The following is a 25,270-nucleotide window of genomic DNA, read 5'->3' on the forward strand; positions in this document are numbered from 1 at the left end:
AACGGTAATGGGAGGGGCAGTGGAAGACATTAAAGGAGGGGTTCCTGGCACTGTGGAGTGGGGTGGGGGGCACAAAAGAATGAGTTCTCAGCAAACACTCAAGAAAAACGGGCTCCAGTAAATCACGTGTGGAAGGTCTGATTAATGCATCTGCAGGCCTGCAGCTTCAGCCAGGAGGCAGGAGCACTTGTCCAGCATGCTCTCCATCTTGGGGGGGGGGGGGGGGTGAAGTGACATTTAAGGACTTCTGGGTTGGGTGGGAGGGTTTGTGTTTGTCTTGTGAGTTTGTTTTTCAGAAAACTTGAAGGGTTTCTATTACTGACTGGCTGCTTACCTTTCCTGTGACTTTCTTTCAATAAAAAATTATGTTAAAATAAAACATTTTTAATGCCAAAAAAAGACCAAGATTGCGGCATCTAAAGTAATTAACAAACTATACTTTAAAACTATTAAAAATCGTCAAATAATATCAGAAAGAGGTAAACATTTTGAAAATAGCCGATATATACAATATACAATCTATGTATGTAGAGAGGGTATTTTCACAATATTTATCGGTGGAACAGAGTCAAACAAAATGTAATGCCTCAACTGCTACAATTCCAAGTGCTTGTCAGGGAAGCCTGTGTCTTCCTTAAGGGAGAAGCCCAACAAACCCACGGTTAGGAGGGCCATTCAAGCCGCAAGTGGAGCCTGCGCCACCACCATGGGCCGGGTGGAGCCTGCAGAACCATTGTGGCTCGAGAATCCACCACTCCTGAATTAAGTGCCTGAGTACTGGTGAGAGCAGGAGTGGACCTGGTGAGACGTAGGAGGGGCCCGGACAGGAGTCAGTCAACCCACAGAGCCTATAGTCCTTCCACGCGCCAGATTGATGCGATCCTCCCGCATACCCAGTCCCGGCAGAGTAGTTCCGGAGTAACGTATTGTTCCTGGTTTTTCCCTAATGGGACTGATCGAGGGAGCTACTGGGACGTAAGTCGGGGCTTGATCACCCCGGCTGGGTCACCTGAGTGAGGGCCTGAGGGGTATAATGTTGGAAGACCCGAAACCCTGATGACCTTGGGATACATCACTGAGGATACGTCCCAGGTGCATCCATGCAATGCATTTTTTTTTTAGAGGTCCCCAGTTCAAATACAATTAATATTATTATTTATATGGGTTGCCAGTTTATTTTGGGGCCCTCAAATGGTTGAGACCCACTGCTGTAGCCTAGATCACGTGTCGAACGAAGGTCCGATTAATGTGTCTGCACAGGCTCAACACAGCTTCAGCCAGGAATCAGGATCACTTGTATGGATATAAAACAAAAACAAACATAGCCCTCCAGTGCCATCCGTTGTTGATCTGCATGTCGACTGCTTGATGTGACAGAGAAGCCGGGCAATAGAGACAGTGCACAGCGCCAAGGTATAGTAATTGCTTCAATCTACCCGCTCCCCATGTGTTCCGCTTGGCAGGTGACATGTTATGTGTACATGTGTTCAGTGCTCCGCTGCAGAGGGCCGCCTTCTTGGACAGGATTTATGCTGGGATTTGTTTGATCGTTATGAAATCGTGGCACACTTTAGGTTTGTTCAACTTCAGCAGCTTTTGAGCATTAAGGAGAAAAGAAATGTCAGCTATAAACTGTCAAATGCTGTTACTCATTTCTGGGTTTAAAATAAGCACGGCGGGCCATTATTCTTTTATCTATCTATCTATCTATCTATCTATCTATCTATCTATCTATCTATCTATCTATCTATCTATCTATCTATCTATCTGTCTATCTGTCTGTCTGTCTGTCTGTCTGTCTGTCTGTCTGTCTGTCTGTCTGTCTGCAGTTGTATGAATGAATAACACGTACTGTCCCCAAGAAGTCCAGTGCGACTGCATACAATGTCAGACAGTCAGCGCAACAACACGTGCAACCCCATCCACTTGTTATCATAATTCAACCATGGCGAGGGGGGAACGCCGACGATTTGGGTGACACAATGTCACTCGGTCTCTGATATGATGATAACACTGCGTTGTTTGTCACCGAATCATGAGTCTCTGCTGACGCTCATTGTTTTCTCCTAATCTGCGTCTTCTGCAATCTGAGTGAGATTGAGATGTGGTGGTGGAGAATAGGAGATGTCATGGTGCTTTTAGTTAGATGTGGGGGTTTTGACTTGGGGGGGGGGGTCTCAGGGATTTGGGGGTGGGGGGGGTATCGTCTTTCGCTCCCCCCCCCCCCCCCCCCCAGGGAAGACCACATGCCCCAGCAGAACAGAGCGGAGAAGGGGGGGGGGGGTCTGAGCTTTCAATGAGAACCACATGTAGGACAGAGGGAGGAGGAGGAGAGGGAGGAGGAATGGACGGGAGGGAGGAGGAGGTGACTAAAACGGTAAAACCCCAGTCTCCAGCAGAGAGAGAGCTCTGCTGACATTTTCAACCAGACTAGTTTAGGAGGGAAGTGTGTGTGCATGTGTGTGAGTGAGAGGAGTGAGTGAGTGAGTGAGAGAAGTGCCATTTGCCTCAGCGAGTGTATGAGAGGACAGCGTGTCAGAGAGGAGAGGAGAACTGCACTTCAACTTTGTTCTTCCCGGACACCTCACACACGACTGCCCTTTGAGAGGCTACAGGACCACAGCCGGTCGGTCAGACAGACAGACAGACAGACAGACAGACAGACAGTCTCTGTAGTACAGAGGAGAGGAGAAGACAGTGTGATATTATTTGATTTCCATTCCGATTAAAGGAGAGAGAGGGAGCCAAAATGTCAAAAGCCATCTTGAGAAGAAGCAACAGCAAGGCGGGCTTGCAGACCCTCTTGAAGTAAGTGTATATTGATTGATTGATTGAGTGATTGATTGATTGATTGATTGATTGATTGATTGATTGATTGATTGATTGATTGATTGGTTGCTTGATTGAATACTTTAGTCAGAAACGTAAACAGCGTGTTACAGTCAAACATTAAGGCTAAAAGGATAACACAAACATGTCCTGGGGACTTCTTTCCATTGTGGTCCTATATGTGTATTCAATTGAATCAATTCATCAACATAGCATAACAAAATAACACAATGATACATCATGCATGTTATCAGCAAATAAAAATCACTAAAGGATGCATAATGTGTGCAGGTATAATACGAGTGGAGAAAGGTGTGACCGGTTTATCTTTTGTTTGTGTGACTCCATGGCCATGCTCTTTGCTTTTCACAAAATTCACACACACACACACACACACACGCACACACACACACAGTCACACACAGTGCATGTGGACTCGGGTACCTGTGAAAGCATGCATGTTATTTTAACTTCTCACTGCAGGTCACTACATAGATCTCTTGTTGCGATATTTGGAGGGTGTGTGTGCGTGTGTGTGTGTGTGTATGTACACATTATCAGTGTTAATTTCTCAGTTTGTGTCTCTGAGAGAACAGTACAAATGCAACCAAATTGACCCATTTGGTTCCAATTGTAGCCTATACTCACTCTCTCTCTCTCTCTCCAGAGTGACATGGATTTGATCTGTTTATACACAGTCTGACCTCTATTCGATAAACATGTCGGCCTGATTAGGGAAAGAGGGGGGATGTGTGTGTGTGTGTGTGTGTGTGTGTGTGTGTGTGTGTGTGTGTGTGTGTGTGTGTGTGTGGAGGGGGGGGGGGGTCCCGTTACAGTCAGGATTTCAAAGAGCAGCGCGCGGGGGTCCTTGGCCGCTGACAGGACATGGGCACCGGGCATGAACACATGGCACTAGTGTCACCTGATGGTGAACCTATACAGCGTAGCTTTCACTCACTCACACGAGTTTCCAGTTTCCACCACTATCGGGGTCTCTTTGGGTCTCTCTACACAGATTTGGTGTGACCGCTGTGCGCGTGTGCGGGTATAGTTAGGGTATAGTTAGAGATTTTTAATTATTTAATTATTATTAATTATTTTATTTTTGTTACAAAAAATAAATTAAAATGTTATTCGGAAATGTTCGAAGATTTTCCAAAAATAGCTAAACGTTACTACCGACTATAGTGAACATTTCACGAACATGAACATGATTCATTCATCATCTCTCTTTGGTGCTTCGAGAGATTTCTGTTTTGGTGCAAAAGCTGAAAAACCCATGGGAAAAACCCAGGCTGTACTAGTAGAGACCTGAGGAGACGAGCTGAGAAGTTGGAAAATGAGGAAATAAATGTGGAAAGACAGGGTGGACCAGTCAGTCACCCCACCCAGGAAGAGTAGCAGTCAGTCACCACTAAAAGGCATCAGCTAATGGGGGTCCAAACGCAGCAATAACATCATAAAACCATAAAGACAGAGGGAGGCCTTTACAGTGTATAGAGCCTATACGCAGAGATAAGAGACCACAACAAAGAGAACAGACGGACTAAAGGGTTAAAGGGAGTGTGTAGTAGACAGGTCCTGAGGCAGAGAGAGTCTTGTTTAGTGGCCAAACGGCTCCTCTGATTGAAACAGAGGGAAATCGAATCAGTGACCGGTGTGACCTGTGTCAGGGGTGACGTGGGTCCCTCCTTTGTTCTCATGGCTGTTTACGGGTGTCGGCATGTTCCTTCATTCATTAACCGGTCACTTTATCCAGGATTTGTGTGTGTGTGTGTGTGTGTGTGTGTGTGTGTGTGTGTGTGTGTGTGTGTGTGTGTGTGTGTGTGTGTGTGTGTGTGTGTGTGTGTTCATGGGAGAGTTGCTCTTTAGATCACTTGGAGGTGCACGGTAAACAGATATTCTCCACTGTAGAGATTAGAGAAAGATTCCAAGTTGAGAACTAGGACAACCACAAGGAAATGCAAGCAGGCCCCATTACACCAGTATTTCTCAAACTTTTACATTTCAAAGACAAATGCAAGCACACAAATTATAGTCTACACAATGTACTGTATATATATACTATACTCACACATTTGTAGCATTCCTGTCTGAATGTTTTCAGACACAGGAAACACTTCAGGAATAACGTGTTGAAATTCAAACAGCTGTTACATATTTTCATTAAAGTTCTCACATTGTTGGAGAGGACACGGCGTTGGAGGGGATTATGGTGTTGTTGGAGGATGGGACGGGAGGGTGTTGTTTTGAGTGTGGGGGAGTCCTGATAGTATTTCAGGTCAAGGGTTCCCAAACGTTTCAATGCAAAACACAAATAGTTTCTGGAGACTACATTTTGGGGTCCTTGACATGAAAAAGTTTGCAAACCACTATCGGATGTGTGCATGTGCTCTTTCTCTTTTAAAAGGTCCCCCCTTGCATATTTATGGACATTCAATCATTCAAAACATACATTGAATTTGAATAGAATTTACGTTTTGTATTTCATTGCTGTCGGGCAGAAACTTTATGCCCATACTAGAGCGTCACTGTCGTCACACCAAAAGCATAAAGTAATACATACTGTACAAACTCAAAGCAAGGCGCATTTCCAGCTTGTAGATCTGCTACTTTTGCTAATTTTGAAAAGCGACAGTTTTGGACATGTGGGGTGTCCACCGACAGAGCTGATACAGTACAGTAAAGTAGAAATATGATTTTTCTTGATCCCTTCCTTCAGTTTCAGGTGAATCAGGAGAGCTCTCTATAACAGTTGAGCAGTGTTGTTTGGAGGGCGTGGTGTCCAGGAGGATCAACCTCTGAGCCCTCTCTCTCTGTCCTGCCAAATCTCTCTCACTCAACAGGGTACATCTTTACAACTCAATGCCCTGCATTCATCTCAGGGACCTGCTTTCTCTCTGTCTCCGTCTCTCTCTCTCTCTCTCTCTCTCTCTCTCTCTCTCTCAGCATGGACTTGAACCAAATGCACCTTTTTTTGCAGCATATGTTGTAGGAACAACTTCAGAGCTGAGTAGAATAGTATAGAATATAGAAAACAAGAAAGAAGAAGTCACTGCAACACTTGTACACTGTAACCTAATTTCGACGGTTCTACTGCAAGTTTTACTATAAAGTCTCTATAAAGTTACAGCTCTACATAAACTGTCATCAGTTTAAAACAATTAAGTGATTATTTTCACAATGTCCGTTTTAAAGCTGCACCATGTAACTTTTTTAATTAATAAAATGTCATGTTGTCTGTATATATGGTAGATTGTGTTAATACAATAATAACTTACAAGAATTGGGGTGGTTGCATTTTGCCTCGCTGCTCTTCTATTGAGAAATTTCATTGTGTCAAAGGTCATGTCCAGGATCTGACACGAATTTTGAACTGATACTCAGGATTCAATTTATCCCCTGAGCAAGCAGACAGGCTCTATTTAGCTCAATGGTAAAAATGTCAGCGCTTGCACGCGCGGGAAACCGGGTTCAAATCCGGGGTAGAAGATGAAAGTTACATAGTGCTGCTTTAACTGACAGTGAGACAAGAGACACTATAAAGCCGGAGGAGAGAGGAGAGGGAGAAAGAAAGTCTGGGTCAGATTTGAACCCGGGCTAGCTGCAGAAACTATCGGCCATGATACCGTACTACTATTCCGTACCGCGTGAACCTGATAAGACCTGATAAGACAGTGCATACCACATGGACGTCTTATATTTATGGTTGTAACTAAGCATGCAATCTTATCCTGAGCTACCGGGGTGCCCCCTACACTTGCAATGATTCTTTCAAATGTGCTCAACCCCACTCAGCTTATCACATTTTATGTAAACTTTGTGGCATGATGTAGTACGGTAGCTTGGCTAGAGCAGTGAGCTTTGAGGATGTAATTAATGCAACGTTAGAGAAGATAACCGCTGGTTGAAGTGGCAACCGCCATAGTGGTATAAGAGGTACTAATCCACTGCACTTCAGCAGATGGCATCACTCTGGGAGAGTGAAGACAGATGAATGACATCACCTTCCCACAGAAGATACTTCTCCTCCTTCATCCCTAAAGTGTTGGATCACTCGCAATACGTCAGTGTCTGTCTATCGTTGTTTCGGATTTATCATCCTGTGAGTCAGACTAAAAGACTCACCGGAGAAAGACTTTAGTCGTGTTGGCGGATGTTGCAGGAGCAGGAGGGCTGATTGAAAGGCAAACCATGGTGAAAGCAGAGCGCTGGTGATACCTGGCTGTTTAACCACTTGAACCTCGTATACTGTACTATGTAGTACTGTCCGTCATAGTGAAAATATCTGATGTGCAAGCTCGTATAACATGTCGCAACACAAGGCATTATTGTGTGAGCCTGTAGATTGTTGCATAATGTGAAACTTATTTTTGCTGAATTTTCATAAATCTGGGTTTTCTTTTTTTTTCTATAATATTTATCCCACGATTATGTAAACCATTTTTTCACCCAGTGTCAATTATCTAATGTAATCTTGGGCGCTATACTCCCTCTGCCAACCTGGGGAGAGCAACGGACTGACCTCATGCTTCCTTCAGTGCATGAGCGTCCGCTTCTTTTCACCTGACAGGTGGGAGTTTCCCTGGTTGTACATATAAGCGCGTGGAAGGAACACGTTATTCCAACCAGTTCCTTTCCCCTCCATTAGGCATCCCGGCTGGCCAGGGGGAGGCAGTTTAGAGACCAGGAAAAATCCAGGTTTTCTGAGTGTTTTTGCTGAATGTTCATTCATTTTTGCCTAATGTTCACCTACTCTGTGACATGCCCAGAATGTAGAGATGCCACGGTTTATGTGGTTTAAAAAAAAGTCTCATTGTCTATAGCGACAACAAGCACAGTTTTTATTTTCATGACAGCTCCTGCATTGTAAGGAGATACTCTAAAGTGACACAGGTATATTCATTCATCCGTGCTCCCAACGGATATAGCGACACAAGAGCGCACAGAGCGCAATTACAAACTCTCACCCGAATGTCTCTCTTCTCTCTGGGCAGAATCCAACGTCAGGGGCTCGAGGCCAAAAAACATGTTTTTGATCCCAATCCTCTGCCATTCGTCTGAGCGGCTTAGCGGCAGGCAGGCATGCAGAGCTGCTGGCCTGCTTTTAATCAGCCAAGTGAGAGAAAGCTCTTACCCTGCACTGACATCGCCTCTGATCTCAGGATGGCTCCGAAACCGCCTGCGATGGTGATGTCACTCAGGAAGCATCCAGGTAGAGAGCGAGAGAGAGAGAGAGAGAGAGAGAGAGAGAGAGAGACCAGCCAAGTCTACGAAAACAAGCCCCAAAGAAGAGACGCTAGCCTAGGCCACATCATCATCGGATATGTGAAAATAGCCGATCCACAAGCTCACAACTTGTCGCATCGGCAAAAACAAACAAACAAACAAAAAAACATATTGGAAAAAAAGCTAAACATTTCGACTATTTCTTTTTAAAACAAATTTGGCACACAGAAGAGTCACAAAATATTTTAAATGGGGGGGACCGTCTGTGGCATGAAAATGTTTGAGAACCACTGGTTTAAACAACATGTAGGAAGCAAGCCCAAAATAAGCGTTTACACTATGTACAAAAAAAACCAAAATAAATAAACGCAACCCGCAACTACCAAGACATGATGGCAAATCTGAGAGAGTAGTATAGTGTGGGAGAGCAGAGCAGTGTGTTCTCCTCTGCTAACCTGCATCAAAAACACATTGGCTATAATCCCCCTCCTCTCCTGAGCACCCATGACCCCTAAATCCACCATGCTAGTCTCTGTTTATGATACGGAGAGATAAGGTACTCACTCTGGAATGTTGGGGGAGTGTGTGTGTGTGTGTGTGTGTGTGTGTGTGTGTGTGTGTGTGTGTGTGTGTGTGTGTCTGTGTGTGTGTGTGTGTGTGTGTGTGAGAGTGTGTGTGTGTGTTGGGGGGATTGACTGCTGAGTGAAGGGGGCACTGAACCCTGCCTCCTCTCCCTCCCTCCCCTATGGGCTTTGCCGCTTTACCGAAGGTTGTCAGCTTAGGACAGGGGGAAATAAAGTAAACAGCACGGGGTTTCCTGTTTCCAGGGGTCATGTCACTCTGATTACAGAGAGGTGGGCATGGACAGAGAGAGAGAGAGAGAGAGAGAGAGAGAGAGAGAGAGAGAGAATTTCATTTGAACAAATTGCTGCTATTTGTCACAAAGATTTTGTACCAAGTGAAGGCAAAACATTGAAAGGCTACTGTCAACTTTCAAAGGTTTATACCAAGCTAACCTTTCCTATGGATGTGTGTAACTGCCAAAGTCTATGGCTGCAATGTCACACAGCTCTGTTTACAGAGAGAGAGAGAGCTGTACTGTCCTTATCTGTCCCACCTTGGTCAGCAAAGATTAGCAGTAGATTAGGTGGTTTTTGGTTTGCCATCACTCCAGAAATGCTTGGAATGTCATAGCGATCAGCAGGTAGCATAGCTCTGTCCAATCTATCCCATAACCTCCCACTCCATTTAATAACATGGAAATGTTGCTCAGCCGTCAGTCCACCAAGATACTAGCCTCCCGCTGTTCAATAACGTTTACATATTTGCTCTTATAGGCTTCAATGAATGATTTTTTGAGTAATTGAATCCTCATTGGGCCACATTGCTGAGTGACACGTACATGTCTACCAGGACATTCCATCCGATTCCTCAGTCTCACTGGGTGAAAAAGTGACATTTCCCATAACCCCCCCTCTGAGTCCCTCAGACGTTTGGTTGGAAATGAGCTGTGGACCATTTGTGCTCAGCGTGAGGAGAGGGGAGTGAGGGGGGGGGGGCATAACCCAGAACATGGTGATTACTGTCTGACAACTTTTATTTACAGAGACAGATATTGACCCCCAGCAGAGAGGGACGGCCGGACCCCCAGCCTAGCACACTGCCATGGTCCCCTTCCTGGCTACTGTGAACAACCCTGTCTGGCCTGCATGGACGTCACCCCTGTGTGTCTGCAGTGACAAAAATAAATGAATAAAATATATAAGCGCTTAAAGCTGCTTTTTGAACAAAATGTCAAGAAATGTGTGACATACTTGACAGTACCATGCCAAGTGAACCCTGGCATCCATAGCCTGGCATTGCCAGACTGATCACGTGGGATTCACTCACAGGTTCCCAAACTTAGCCTGGCAATGTGGGCATAATGTCATAATAGCCGAACACTCAAAACACACAAATAGCCAATCTACAAGCTCACCGGTGTGAACGTCTTGTAGATCGGCTGTTTTTGGTGAAGAGATTCAACAAAAAAAGTGCGGTAAATGTATACTGTGTGTGTTGTACACGGAAAATATCTATATAGCATGAGGCTATAGACTCTCAAAGGAGGGACTTCAAACAAGTCAAACAGGCAATACTGCGTGAAAAGAGGAGTTAACGGGCAATTATGGGCACTGGATTTGCCCGTAAACCTTTAGCAGGCATATACAGTAATATACGGTAATATACAGGTGTGATGGTACAATTCGGGAGTTTGCCGGAGTTTGTTGGAAAGTTTAACGGGAGTTTCCTGTAATATACACATCCGTATTCCATGCTTTTTGCGCTGTTTAGCATTTGTTTAATTTCTATTACAGTGGAAATGAATTAATGCAAGGTTCCTCTAAGCTTGTTTGTTGGGTGCTTCTTTTCTGGGAATAGCTTCTCTCTCTTTCTGTACTGTCAACATGCTGTTGGGTCTGAGTGATTCAGTATCCTCTGCTGTTGTAACTTGTTTCAAGACAAGATGACATCATCTCACAAGCGTTTCCCAACCATCTCCTCCTCCTCCTCCCCAGACCTCTGCAGGCTTTGCAACAAACACACAAAGAAGGCCAACATGTTTTGATTTTTGTCAAGTCCATGCCTTGATAACAGCATTGTATTCTTACATAGAAAGGTGCCATTCATTAAGTGCCCTTTTCCCCCTTTTCTTTTCCTGAGAGTGAAGACGTCTTTGTTTGCTCTCCTTCCGGTGAAACATTGTGTTGACAAAACAATAAAGTGATATCTCAGTGACACGCTTAGATACAGAAGCGTATAGATTACAGACATAGTGATATAAAGCGCTTCGAAAGCGGATGTTATTTGCGGAGTGTTACTGTATCTAGTAAATACAGTATCAGTGTGTGTTTGGTGTGTGCAGAGAATCCTAGCTCAGAATGAAGGGCCTCTGGAGTCTGGACAATGCACAACAGTAAAGGCAGTGTGTCTCCATGTTAACCTTATTACTGAGGGAGACGGGAGTGGAATGCTATTAGAAGATGCAGGGGCAATACTAGTGATTGATTTGTTGATAGGCAAATAACAGCTAATTAACTTAACTTATTGACATGAAAACTTTTACAATTATGGAGATAAGATGTTTCTGCCGGCCGACGGCAACGTTATCTAACTTGGGCACGGATTCCTCTATGCAGGGAACGCCCTGGTAGTGCAGTGGTCAACAGTGATATTTTGACAAATTGGTACCACCTAAGCCCTAAGGTAACATTTTTGTATTTTTGTATTCCTACATGTCTCTAGTTTATGTTTTGGTATGATACATCTTCCCATTCAGTAGCTTAATGCCAGTTATCACCAGTTATATGAAACCATAACATTAACCTATATATAAGGCAAAGTTTTCCAAATTTCATGATACTTTAAGTAGCATGTGACATGTCAAACTAGGGGGTTTTCATTATTCTGAATCCATTCCAAGCATTAGTTTTGCACAAAACACAGTCCTTGGGCTAAAAATCACAAATGTGATTTGGGGTTTTGGGCACATTTGGGCAAGTGGCTATGGCCGAATTTAGGCCAAGGAGTGTTTCAAAATCATGAAAACCCCCTAGTTTGACACGTCCCATGCTACATAAAGCATTATGAAATTTGGGAAATTTTGCCGTAGGTTGTTAAGGGTTGATTCCCGATGAAGACCCGATAGGGTTGAAACATTGAATCTTAAATCAAATACTACTGGAAGCATTAAGAACGGTGTGCGGACATCCTACCTTCTTTCTGTTAATGGTATGGTCACATATAACTGGTAATAACTGGCATTAAGCTACTGAATAGAGATGCATCATACCAAAATAATAAACTAGAGACATGTAGGAATAAAACCATTTTTTTATGGTCACCAAAATGGTACGAAAATCTGCCTCTGGAGTGGACAGTGTGTCTGTGAGTTGAAGTTCGGCACGTTACAGGAAAGCTCTGATGTGCACAGGGACTCCAGGTCATCATGTGTTTTCCTGTCCTGCCATGAACCCTGGCTCAGTGCTGGAAAAAGTACTTTATTTAGGCTGCAATAAGTAAAAGTATCAATACTCCAATGGAGGAATACTCTGTTACAAGTAAAGGTCTGGTATTCAAAATGTACCTGAGTAAAAAGTACAAAAGTATTGGCTTCAAAATATACCAATGTACTAAATGTAACAAACGTTAAATTACTCATTATGCAGAATATCCCATTTCAAGTTATGTCTAAAAGTTATACAAATATTTTGAAAATAGCAGATCTGCTAGTTTAAATAGGGGTGAAGTGGTTCAAAATAAGTCCCCCCAAATGTTTCCAATAAGTATAATATTTGTTTCTGAGATGTGGTGGAGTAGAAGTAAAAGTATAGAAAATTGGAAATACTTAAATACTAAAGTAAAAGTACCTCAAAATTGTACTTAAGTACAGTACTTGGAGTAAATGTATTAGTTACTTTCCACCACTGTCCTGGCTGAGTGCAGTGTGTCTCTGCCTTCACCATCCAGGTGCTCCACATCACAAGAGGGTCAGTGAAAATGAGTCATCGTCATTGGCGTGGTGGTGGAGTAACTAGCGTTCAACACGTGGGACATTTGGGAGTCGTAACCTAGACCTAGTTTTCCACTGTAAAAAGGTTGATGACTGTCGATAATAGCTAGTGATGCGGACACTTCTGGTGACATTTCCAAGTCTGGTTGGAACATTTACACACCGCATTTCCACAAAACACACAATGATGGGGTAGCGTAGGGACAGGGATACACCGTTAAATCCACAGTGTTCATTTGACCCTGAGAGAGCATAAAAATAGATCTGTAAAAGGGTCTCGCGCACACAGCATTCTGACTTCATAGTTCACAGGGAAGCACCATAGGGAAGCACCCCGGACCTCAAATTTGATGTCCGGGGTGACGTATGGGTGACGTAGGGAGTGATGGTCCTACGTGTCCGTGCATGGGTCCGCCTGCAGTCCTTCCTCTTACCACTAGGGCCCAGAGCTTCAACGTTGGAGCGCCTCACTGGCCCCTTGGGAAGCACTGAATATGACCTTTCCACCACAATAGCCGCATTGTGGGACCACGTACACAATACGGATGAAAAGCACACCGATATACAGTTATATCGTTGCTGTCGGGCAGAAACCTCCTGTCTCCATTACATATTCTAACGTTGTGTTAGACGATATGTATCCGTTGCTCCAAAAACAGATGTCTGGCACACAGCTGTGGCGTTGGGTCACGTTATGCAGTCTGATGGCACTTGGCACTTCCTGAAATCACACTCACCTGTGACACCTAACACGAAACCCTCCGGGGCCTGTTTGTCTTCAGCTCGCCTCGGAAGCACTCTGCAAGAGGAAGGCGGCACGCTCAGACATGCTTCGGCCGTGAAGTTTTACAAGCAGTAAAAAAGATACAGTCAGTCAGTCAAAAAGACATTCATTGCGTTCATGACTTGGCACAAATGCAAAAAGAAAAACATCCCCCACCCTTTAAATCCTATACTTTGTTGACTGGTGTCTCCCTCAGGGGTCTATACTTTCCTTCGCCCCCCTAATTTTTCCTCATCTATAAATCGGTTCCCCGAAAATAGCCGATCTATCTCCAAGCTGACAACGCGGCGCAGTTGTCAGCATTTGTGAGATGGATCGTACACACAGTGATGTTATTTTCTGTCCTGGCGCAAAAACTATGGTTAAGTATTATAGTGCAGGGACCCATGGCTGCAACGTGAAAAATGAACACGGTTGTCCAAAGATACAATTTTCAAGCTCCCGAGCCACAAGAAAGGAGCCAAATCCACGCAAGAAGCATGCACCTTTGTAGCTCCCACAAACTCATTTGACGTCAATCCCTAGTTGTGCACAAGGGCGTGACGCTAAAATAACTCTTGCCAAACATTTGTCTATTCTGGGGGCTTGTCATATTATTAAGACAAGCCCAGAATAGGAACGTTATAGGGTCCATGTGGTTAATTTGAACACTCACTATGTTAGGTATTTTATTGCTGCTGCCTTGCAGCTTCTTCATCCTTGAGATGAAGCTGCTGCATCTCTGCCAGGAGAGACAACATCAGTCCAATAAATTCAAACCAGACTCCCTGGCACGTCTTCTCTCACTACTGTGAAGGACTTGAGGGAGGAAGAGGTTTATTCTCTCTCTCCCCCGCTGTGACCTGAGATGACGAAGAGGACCGAGAGACAATAATTTTGGGTTGATTTGCATCAGTGAGGCACCAAATGAAGGAACCAAATGAGAGAGCAGAAGCAAAGACATTATTAATCCAGATCATTTCACCGTTGTCTCCGTTTATTAGCAGAATTATTCGCTTAATCTGACTCAGACATTCGTATAGTGCCAAATATGAGATAATCCCACAATGTTGATTATAGGGTAAAAAATAATGAGCAGGCACATATGTTTGGTTAAATAGCCTTGAGGTTTTTTTTAAGATCCCCTCCCCTTTAAATAAATCAGGATGGTTGTCCCAGTTGCCAGGCTGGTTACACTATGTCCCAACATGATGTGTCAAAACGCCAAAACAAACTAGTAAACTAGATACAGCTGCAAACTGACATCTACGTAGAATTCATATATTTTACAACGTGGCGCCTATGTGGCGATCCGTCTAGAACATTGGTTCTCAAACCTTTTAATTTCAAGGACTCCCCTCAACTCTGATACGAATGGAACCAAATGCACCCTGACGGGTTATACGGGTCCATTTGGTTCCATTCGTACTGTCAGAGTTACAGACCTGTAAAGGTCAATTTAGAGCCCCTCAATGAACACTGACAGCCCCTGGACGGGACTTTTGAGAACCACTGGTCTCCTCTATAGATGAGCGTTCGTCCACCAGTCCAGTTCACCCATCAGTCAACCCATCCGCCCACAGCTAAGAGAGACAGGAAACATGGCGAGAGTGGGGGGAGTATATGCAACAAAAAAAATGGTACGGTCAGCCCTCTAATAACTTGACTTTCAAATACATCTCTGCAGCTTTATAGCTTTTCTGGCGATCATTGTATGTAGCAACATACGCTCCTCTACTCTGCCAAGAAGTTCAAAACAAAACCCTAGAAAATGATCCTCCTGTTCTGCAGTGCATTGATCTTTAACCCACCCATGATGTCATGATGTCACAGACTCTGAGGTCACACAAACCTATTGTCCAGAGAAACCATGAGTAACGTGGTCCAACACCCAGCTGCATGATGACCCCTAGACCCCTGTCCTTTGCCTGGTCCCCCCCCCCCCCCCCCCCCCCTCTCTCTCCGCCTCACACCGTGACGGCAAACTGATGACGTAACTGCTGAGAACACAGGAAAGACTAGGAAAAAAAGAGTTGCAATTCATTTTCATCCCGGCTTCTGGTCAGACTGATCAAATTCGGGTTCCCAGATTCGACCGAATTAAAAAAATGTGATATGTTTTGATATTTATATGTTTGATAATATCACAGCTTAACAATTTAATTAAAAATGTATGTTAGCCGGGGGTAATGTGGTTAACAAGCATGTTTAATGAAATGTATGTTATCATAATAGGAGAGAGAGCTCACACTTATGTCATTGGAAGTTCAAAACGCATTGCACCACGACACATTGAGAGCTCGTATGGCTATTTTAAGCCATAAGTATATAGGCCAGGGCTTAAGTGGTTAAGATAATACCCCCCCCCCTCCACCCTTATGATTTTCTTTCTATCTTTCTTTGATCAAATCCTGTGTAGACTAGAGGTGTATAGGGAGAGGGGAGAAGTTGCAACTTTGTATCTGCACATAAAAAATCTACAAGGGCCTGAAACCACGTTTTAAGACTAAAGGTTGTTGTCGCTGACGTTCAGGGTGAGAGGTTATGAGCCATCCATCCCACCTACGTTGACTATAAGCTATGCTGTAAAAAAAAAAAAAAAAAGGGGGGCCAGTGTTTGCAACAGATGGAGTCTCAGGTGGTACCGCTTGGCCTGGGATCCATTAGGGGTCTATTAGTGACCTGGGCTGCTTTAATTGGCCCAGAAGCCAAATGTGAGTGTAGCAACCCGACACCACGTACGTTCTACGCTACGGTACCCAGCTGGAACCTATTGACCAGTTAATCCTCTTGTGCCTCGTCTCTCCGAGTCTAAAATCTTGTCATTTAGACAACAACACACATAAGTTCTGCAGAATATTATTCTTCAACACTGCTGTACTACACCTGTTGCTGTTACTACACTTTTTTTGGCTGAAATGTGTATTGGATTTGCGAATATGCTCGTTCAATTCGTGAATTACATTTTTGTCTGGAGCGCCTGAAAAAGTGGAATTGTCAAAACCAGTGTATAAGAGCCACGTAGCAGTAGTCCAAACTCCCCTCCAAAGTTCAGATGGCTCCATCAGTAATTAATACAAACAATCATGCGGTGTGACTACATCATGTGCGTTACGTTATGTTTATGGTAGACATAAACACGAGGGGAGGATGCTGCCGTGTCTGCGATGTCCTCCCGCCCGGGATGTCATGGCTCCTCCGCGGTGAGCATCAAGTTCCCCCGAGCCAGATGTTCCATTGGCCCCCGCTCACTCTCTGAAGCATCTTCAGGAATTAACGGCGCCCATTGTTTAGAAAGATCTTCTTGGGAGGGAGAGCCAAAGAGGCCGGTGTTATTGGACGATGACTCAGGGAATATCCGTGTCATCCTTTGAAAGATGGTTCTTGTTCAAAACAGGGGGGAGGGGTGGCGGGGGGGGGGGGGGGGGGGGGGGGTGGTGGTGAGGGGATGGTGGTATAACCTATTAAAACCGGGAAAGCATCTGTGTCATTTTAGATTTTCTTTACACTATATAGAGGGTATGCGCGTGACATCATCATCATATCCGGAAGATATGCCGGAATGCCTACTGAGTGGCAAAAAACTACTTTCTGGCCTTGACAGCCCATTCATCCATTGTATTAAACAATATTAAACAACATTAAACTCACTTTTCCACTCGATTTGCCACTCGATTTTCCATTGACTTTATGCATGCGCATACCCTCTATATGAGTGTGTGTGTCACGATAAAGATTTTTTAAATAAATCGTGAAAATGTGTGCCAATCTTTTTTTTTTAAGCGAACATTTTTAACTCAAATCTTTCCTTCTGGAACAAAATATTTGGAGAAGGTGGCCAAATATAATTCTGGGGGTCCTTGACATGAAGAAGTTTGAGCACCACCACTGCACTGATACAGCAACATACGCACTGTAAGGATTTGTAGAATCGGGCCTCTGCAGGTTTCAATGGATTAAACAATGTCTCGTCTCTTCCCCCCGCGGTTTTCTCCTTCATAGGGTCACGGCCCAGAGGAGCATGGAGGATGCAGAGGAGGTGGAGAGGGAGCGCAGACGGAGGTCCCGCCAGTCCTTCCGCAGGACCAACTCAGGAGGAGAAGGCCCTGGAGGAGAGTGTTCGCAGGACAACGGCATGCCAGCCGAAGAAGACCACGACAGCACGTACGTTTAAATCCCCCCTTGTTATAGCTCCAACACATAATGAAGGGATTGAACTCATTCCTTTTTGTCTCGCCGGGGTCCGACATTGGTTGAGCCCACCAATAACTTTATTGCATGCAGGATGTTTTGTCTTGCGATAATGCTGTTTGCTTGTCACGGTTCCCAGCTGTGGATGTCAGCACTATAGCGGTCGTCGTGCACTGCTGTGATGTATTCTCCACCGATCATTCGCTAATTATTTGCTAATCCTTAGCTGCATGGACGCACGGTTTACATAAAATAAATGTTTCCTTTGGGAAAACCACACACCACACACACACACACACACACACACACACACACACACACACACACACACACACACACACACACACACACACACACACACACCCCCCCCCCCTATCTCATCTCCATCTACGTGAGGAAGAAGGCCGCCGCACAGCTGCCTTCTCATTACACAATCTCAGAAGAATGTTTACTGTATACTACAAAGTGTCTTGGGAAAACTACCGCTATGTCATCGCCCTCAGCATCGTGGCTGCCACTTTTAATTTCAGATGCCTAATTATGGACTGCCTCTCTCTCTCCAACACCTTCTCCTTGGTGTAGAGGGGGCGAGGCCACCACCATAATTAAGTATTACTACATCATAGCAGAGACACTGTAGTGTTTCCCAATCCGGATAGTATAGTACACTTGACATAAGAGCAGTTCCCACATGTAGTCTGTAATTGTGGTACATGAACATGAAAGAGGCTTGGGAAAAAATTCCACCAAAGCCTCTTCGGGAACATTCACACTGTTTCCTCTCAACAAACCAACCCCCCTGGGGAGTAAATGCTACAGTCCATTAAGAGTTTGGGGAATACGAAAAGTCAACCGGCTGTCATCGCCCACATTGGTGGCATGTTGCTGATATCCACGCTCTGTCGACAAACGTCTCAACGGGTCAAAATCAAACCGGGCAACAGCTTCTCTGTGTTGTTGCTCGACCCAAACTCAAAACTCAAAACTCAAAACTCAAACTCAAAGCATTCCACTCCACCAGGTGCTGTGGTGGAAGAAGTGCCAATACATGTTTTTACTTAAGTAAAAGTAGCAATACCACAATGTAGAAATACTCTGCTGCAAGTAAAAGGTCGGTATTCAAAATGGACTTGAGTAAAAGTACAAAGCATCTTAAGTGTACTTAAAAGTACTCATTGTGTCTCATTTCAACTTTTCAAAATGTATAAAAGTCTTCAACGGGATGTGATGCGACCTGTTGTGACTTGTGAACTTGTAGATCTAGACTGAAGTGGTGAATTTATGTTTTGTAATTCGCAATTACTATGAAAACGTGCATTTCCCGTCAGTCAGTCAATCCGACCATCCGTCACCCCACACCTCCATATATGGTCATGGCTTGTGATATCACATGACATCACGTGACATCATCATGAATGGAGATCCCTGATGTCATCAATATTAAGCCCATATATGGGAATGCCCATATATGGAGATCCCTGATGTCATCAATATTGGCCAGGAACTCTACATCTGACCTCAAACCCTTAAATCTCCATATATGGAGCTGACCTGGAGCTGAAAACTAGAGTTTTCAACAGGCCCGAAAATTAAGGCCCGGCCCTACCTGGGCCCTCATCAAACCCTGTACACTCAAGACACTGCCCCCGCTGCCACTCTTAGATCTCCATATATGGAGCTGACCTGTTCTGACATTCCATATTCCATTCCAACCTAAGTTTTCAAATAATTGTGGTGGAGTAAAAAGTACAATATTTCCTCTGAGATGTAGTGGAGTAGAAGTAAAAGTATTGAAAATGGGAAATACTCCACTAACGTTTTAAAAAAAGGAAAAAAAAGGTTACTTAGTTAAATACTCAAGTACTGTATTTAAAGGTAGGGTAAGTGATTTTCTTTGGTTAAAATAAGTGTTTGTACAGTAACAGGAGTCTCCATGTCTCTCCACCTAACAAACACTCTATAGAGCGCCGAAGTCCTGACGTCACTACACTCGCTCATCCCCTGGTTTCCCCTGGTTCACAGAAGTAATTTATCTATGGAGAATAACATGGGGTCATCTTAAAATCGTTTCATATTGTGGTCCAAAAATAAACAAGCTGTCTCTGCGTTATTGTCAGGGAGGTGTCTCTGTATCGTTTGCGACCGTCAGTCACTCATATATGATACAGTCTGTTTCTAGCGAAAATATAACTAATTCAGTAGCAGTAACAATAGCGTTTTCTCTCAGTCAGTTGATTCTTCATATCCATATGAGTGAAACGGCCGGGATGACATGTTTATTTTTCCAACACAGTTCTTATATGAGGCGATCTAAAATCCCCCTATGGGGATTACAATGCAAATAAAAAGTACATGAACCCGTGGATTTGCGCCCTCTACCGATATTGACGTCAGACTTCAGTGCTCTAGCAATGATTACTATCAGAATATAGTGATTTAACCTTTTAACAAAATACCTTTTGTTTAAAGTACTCATGCACTTATAGTTACTTTACACCTTCTATGTTTCGGCCCCCAACCTCTGGAATGAACTCCCCAACGGCCCAACCATCTCAGAGCTGCTCCCTCTCTCCTCTCATTCAAAACCTCACTCAAAACCCACCTCTTCAGGATAGCTTTCCCCAGCTGAGGTCTGGATAGGATGTCCCCCCTTCCCTCGTTTATCCTTTTATCTTTTTAACCCTGTACTGTTGTTGTATCTGTTATGTTTTGCTTTGTTTTTTTCTTATTAAAGTCTGTTCCTAGTGTTCCTATGTAAAGCGCTTTGGGTATTTAGAAAAGCGCTATATAAATTTGAGCTATTATTATTATTATTATTATTATTACACGCCACAGCACTCAACCAGGTGTCATGTTGTTCCTGCCAGAAAAGCAGCCGCAGCATGTACAAATCATGTTCATGACTTAAACATCTTAACATCTCAAACACAAAACACTCGCCGGAATCACTGTTCATTATCGTTAATTTGCCATTGAGAGATTAGAACGCCAGCCTCCAGCCATCTGGGAGCCGTTTATTCTAGAGACTAGCTAGCCGAATCTGCTTAATCATCTTTGGAATGCTTGAAATTCTTCCAGGCAGCTCCTCGGAAGACTTTATTTATGACTTCACTTTTAATAATGTGGGGGCAAATGTCCGAGGTGCACTGCTAATGATTTTTTTTTTTTAATGTTGCGTTATCCCGGTTAATGGAGCTGTGTGTAGCCGTGTACAATAATAGGCCTGGTATCCCATCCCAGCCTGTAGGTGCAGATGTTTAGGCTAAAAGCCTCATTATTTACACCTCGTCTTACGATGCCGTTGTTTGGCTAAAAGAACATATGGTCAACATTGGAAATCTGTTCTTTATGGGCAAAAGTAAATGGGTCTTAAGCACTAAAGCAAAGCCCTATTTTATACTTCAGCCTGGTTGCCAGAGAAAACCTTGGCACGATACGTCAGTAAGTGGTGGACGAAGTACTAAACCCTAAAGCAGAGGTCTTCAACGTTTTTCAGTACAAGGACCCCCTAGCTGAGAGAGATGCACTCAACCATGGGTCCAGGATCCATAGGGGGTCCTCAGAGTTACTACAGGGGGTCCTCCAAATCTTCGTGCGATAGGATTCTGAGAGGAGTGAGGGGAACATTGGCCTAAAGCCAATCTATCTATGAGCTACTGTAGATCGGATATTTTTGTCAAAGAGAAAAGAGAGATAAAAGAGCGAACTATAAGTACAGAGCCAACTGTCAAGTTTAGTGTTGACGCTGTAAGTGGTTAAATATCTGAAATGACAGATTAACAGGAATTAATAGAGGAGATAATAATTTACACAACATTGGTGATAGTGAAACAAGTCCAAAATCTATGAAGCTATATGCATGGAATCTATGAAACGTTGCGCCGCAATTTTATAAAATATGCAGTGGGGCTCATCCCTGCTTCATCTGTCTCTCAGCTAAGGGGGTCCTTGGCTGAGAAATGTTGAAGAGCCCTGGTTTACAGTGTGAGGATAAAGGAGTCAGGTCAGGGTTGTGAAGAGCCCTGGTTTACAGTGTGAGGATAAAGGAGTCAGGTCAGGGTTGTGAAGAGCCCTGGTTTACAGTGTGAGGATAAAGGAGTCAGGTCAGGGTTGTGAAGAGCCCTGGTTTACAGTGTGAGGATAAAGGAGTCAGGTCAGGGTTGTGAGCACTGTACTGGAGCCTGGTGAAAGGGTGACGACGACCCAAATACACTAACCATGAGCGATGGTCCTTCCACACGTTCTCTGTGTGGAACGTAGCAGCAGGGTCAATATTGACTGACCCAAAGGAAAAACAGCTCTCTCACTGGCACTTTCAGCCATTTAAAGAAAATAATAGTTAGCACTCTAAAGTCCTTCTACTTTAAATTTGAAGAGGCACTGAGATTGAGCCTTCCTCAGCACGTGGCGTTGTGGTTAGAGTGTCCGCCCTGAAACTGGCAGGTCGGGGTTCGATCCCCGGCCGGGTCATACCAAAGACTGTAAAACTGGGACCCAATGCCTCCCTGCTTGACACTCAGCATCAAAGGATTGGGGGTTCAAATCAACTAATCAAATGATTCCCGAGCGCGGCACGGCTGCAGCTCACCGCTCCTTGGCTGCGGCTCACCGCTCCAAGAGATGGGTCAAATGCAGAGAACACATTTTACTGTGGTAACGTGTGACAAATCGTACAACTTTGACTTTGACTTAATGCTGTCCGTGCCTCTATGGATTCAAAGTACCAGAAAGACATTGGAGTTCAAGCTATTATTTTCTTATTGTGAGTCTTCGTGAGCCACGGTCATTCACCAATCACCATGTAATACTATGTAATTTTTTTCCCACTTTATGTCAATCAATGGAGATGAGGCCTTTAGGAGGGCCATTCAAGCCGCAAGTGGAGTCTGCAGTACTACCGTTGCCCAGCGGTGGAGGCTGCAGAACCATTGCGGCTCAAGAATCCACCACTCCTGAATGAAGTGTCTGGTGCTGGGAGTCTGGTGCAACGCACAGGTCCTGGTGGTACTCCTGGTGAGAGCAGGAGTGGACCTGGTGAGACGTAGGAGGGGCCCGGACAGTCCCTCCACATACCAGAATTGTACCTCTCAGTCCCGGCACAGTAGTTCCGGAGTGGTTCCAACGGATTGTGCGGCCCTGGTCTTTCCCTAGTGGGTCTGATCGAGGGTAGCTACTGGGACGTAAGTCGGGACTTGATCACCCCGGCTGGGTCACCCGAGTGAGGGGTATGATGTTCGAGAGACCCGAAACCCCGATGACCTTGGGATACATCACTGAGGATACGTCCCAGTTGCATCCAGGCGATGTATTTTTGTTCTGAGACAAAAACTAAAGCAAAAACATTATTGGGTGATGATATACAGTACAAGCTCAACGCGTCGCATAGCTGGTATTATGGGCTATTTCTGGTGTGTGATCTGAGTATAACCCAGACTTATGGCTCCAGACAGATTGACTATCGATGTGTAATGTTGTATACAGACAGTAGGTTTCTGGAAAGCTCGCGTATTATCCTGTGCTTTTGCTCTGTTTAAAATATCACTCGTAATGATTGTGTTGACTTGGTGCCAGCTGTGTGTATGTGTAAAACATTCCTGGCCAAAGTCCAGATAATGATGTTATGTTTTTCCAGCCACTTCCACTTTCTATTTTGTCTGCTGCTGTGACCACATCCATATATATACCGCACACTCATTTGTCAGCCGTGCCCTGCTGCCGCTGCTGCTGCTAATAGCATTCTGATTACACACTGTAATCAAGGGAGAGAGACCGATTACTTGTGCTGTTTACCCAGCGGAAGCCTTTCCCCACTTTCCCCACTCGTCCTGGGTTCTCTAGACTAGTGGGCACCTGCCTGCCGGTATACGTTATAGTCTCTAAGCCCTGGGCTTACGTGCTCAGGGCACTAAAGGAGATCGTTTGACAGAAACAGGACTTTCTCCCAGGTGGTGCTGCTGGATAGATCTTTTGTCCAGCTTGTGTGGTCTGTTTGTCCTTAAGACGGGGCCTGTTGTTGTCCAAAATACATGTCTGTCTGTCTGTCTGTCTGTCTGTCTGTCTGTCTGTCTGTCTGTCTGTCTGTCTGTCTGTCTGTCGCCCAGGTATAGCCAGTAAGATTATGGCTAAAAGGGATTTAGCGAACACGCTCTAGTTGGGTGTTCTTTTTACCCACCCTGCTCACATACACTCAAATGCACGCACGCACGCAGGTGTCCATTCAGACACATGCCCAGCTGCAGTGCACACAGCCGCACGCACGCACGCACACACACTCACACACACACACACACACACCTGCAGACCAAAGCCTCCACCACAGCCACCCACTGTGTGTGCTGCGTGCAGATGTCAGCTGCATTCCAATTTTCGCACCTTCTTCGATTCCATGTGTGAGTTTCACAAGCCTCTGCTCTGCTTGGCCCAGCAGCTACAGAGGAAATGCATTAACAACAACAACAACATCAACAACAACACATGCCAGCTGTTTCCTCGATGTTGTTGTGTGTGTAGTGTGTGTAGGTGCCCCCCTGGCTGCTGACAGACAGATGATCTCAGTCCAGTATTCTCATCCTGTTATCCCCCTCCACTCCCACACAGATTCAGTAAAGATTAAAAATAGACTCAGCATGGAGGTGCCCAATGGCCATGGCCTAGTAGTGCAGTGGTTCTCAAAGCATTTCGTGCCACGGACCACCAAATTAGTACCCTAAGTAAGTACTGTGGCACGAAGATCTGATATTTTTTAATATAGCCAAAATATGCATAAAGTGGTTAAAATGATTATGATGCTACAAACTTTGCTGAGGACCCCCTTGAAATGCAATAACGTGTGTGTTTACTTACGACACACTCTTAATGGCCCCTGTTATCAAAAACTATATACAAAAAATGCCATCTTCAATCCAATAAATCACAAATGGCAAAAGGCAGCGGAGGACCAACATGGATTCGGCAGCAGGCAACACTACTTCTTGACCAGTATCTGTACATAATATTTATAACTATACTTATTCACTCCTAAGCTGCATAAGCATTATAGATAGCTACACATTAGCTGTGTATAGATATGTGTTCCTTTATCAGCATACTGCAGAGACAAGGATACAGGATGTATTTGTTAGAACAGCATGTTTTCTAACTACTGCATTCCTGTTCATATCCTGTCTTCCCTACCACTCATGATTACTCACATATTTTCCAGTCACCTAATCTGGCTTGTGCAAAGTGTATATATATCTATGTATATCGTCGCTGTCGGGCGGAACCTCCATATTCCATATAACTTTCTTTTCCGTGAATGAACGCCCTACTTGATCATACTATACAGTGTCACACAAATGCATCAAAAGTAGCAGATAAACATGGCACGAAGCTATATATATATATATATATATATATATATATTATTATATATATTATTTTTTTTTTTCATTTGAATCGTGAAAAGTAACAGTTTTGGACATATGAGGTTTCCACCCGACAGAGACGATCATGCTGCATGTGTTTAATTAAGCAATTATACGCGAGAAGGTGTGCGTTACCGTCATGCTGGCATTAATTGCATGGGCGGCTGTGGCTCAGGAGGTAGAGCAGGTTGTCCAATGATCCCTGGGTCGGTGGTTCGAATCCCGGCTCCTCCTGTCCACATGTCGAAGTGTCCTTGGGCAAGACACTGAACCCTACATTTACGGGGAAAAAAACACAAA

General features: G+C 44.3%; 1 protein-coding gene across 3 annotated transcripts in view; it reads left to right on the forward strand.

Moving 5' to 3' along the window:
- Positions 1 to 2,481: 2,481 nt before the first annotated feature.
- Positions 2,482 to 25,270, forward strand: part of lsp1a (lymphocyte specific protein 1 a) — a 56,888-nt gene continuing 34,099 nt past the window's right edge. For all 3 annotated transcript variants that reach the window (XM_079501515.1, XM_079501517.1, XM_079501516.1), the window contains exons 1-2: positions 2,482 to 2,808; positions 17,376 to 17,537. In XM_079501515.1, the coding sequence (XP_079357641.1) occupies positions 2,750 to 2,808; positions 17,376 to 17,537 (221 nt within the window). In that variant the 5' untranslated portion in view covers positions 2,482 to 2,749. The remainder of the gene's footprint in view (positions 2,809 to 17,375; positions 17,538 to 25,270) is intronic.

This window comes from Electrona antarctica, assembly GCF_951216825.1.
Source record: "Electrona antarctica genome assembly, chromosome: 5".
Classification (NCBI taxonomy): domain Eukaryota; kingdom Metazoa; phylum Chordata; class Actinopteri; order Myctophiformes; family Myctophidae; genus Electrona; species Electrona antarctica.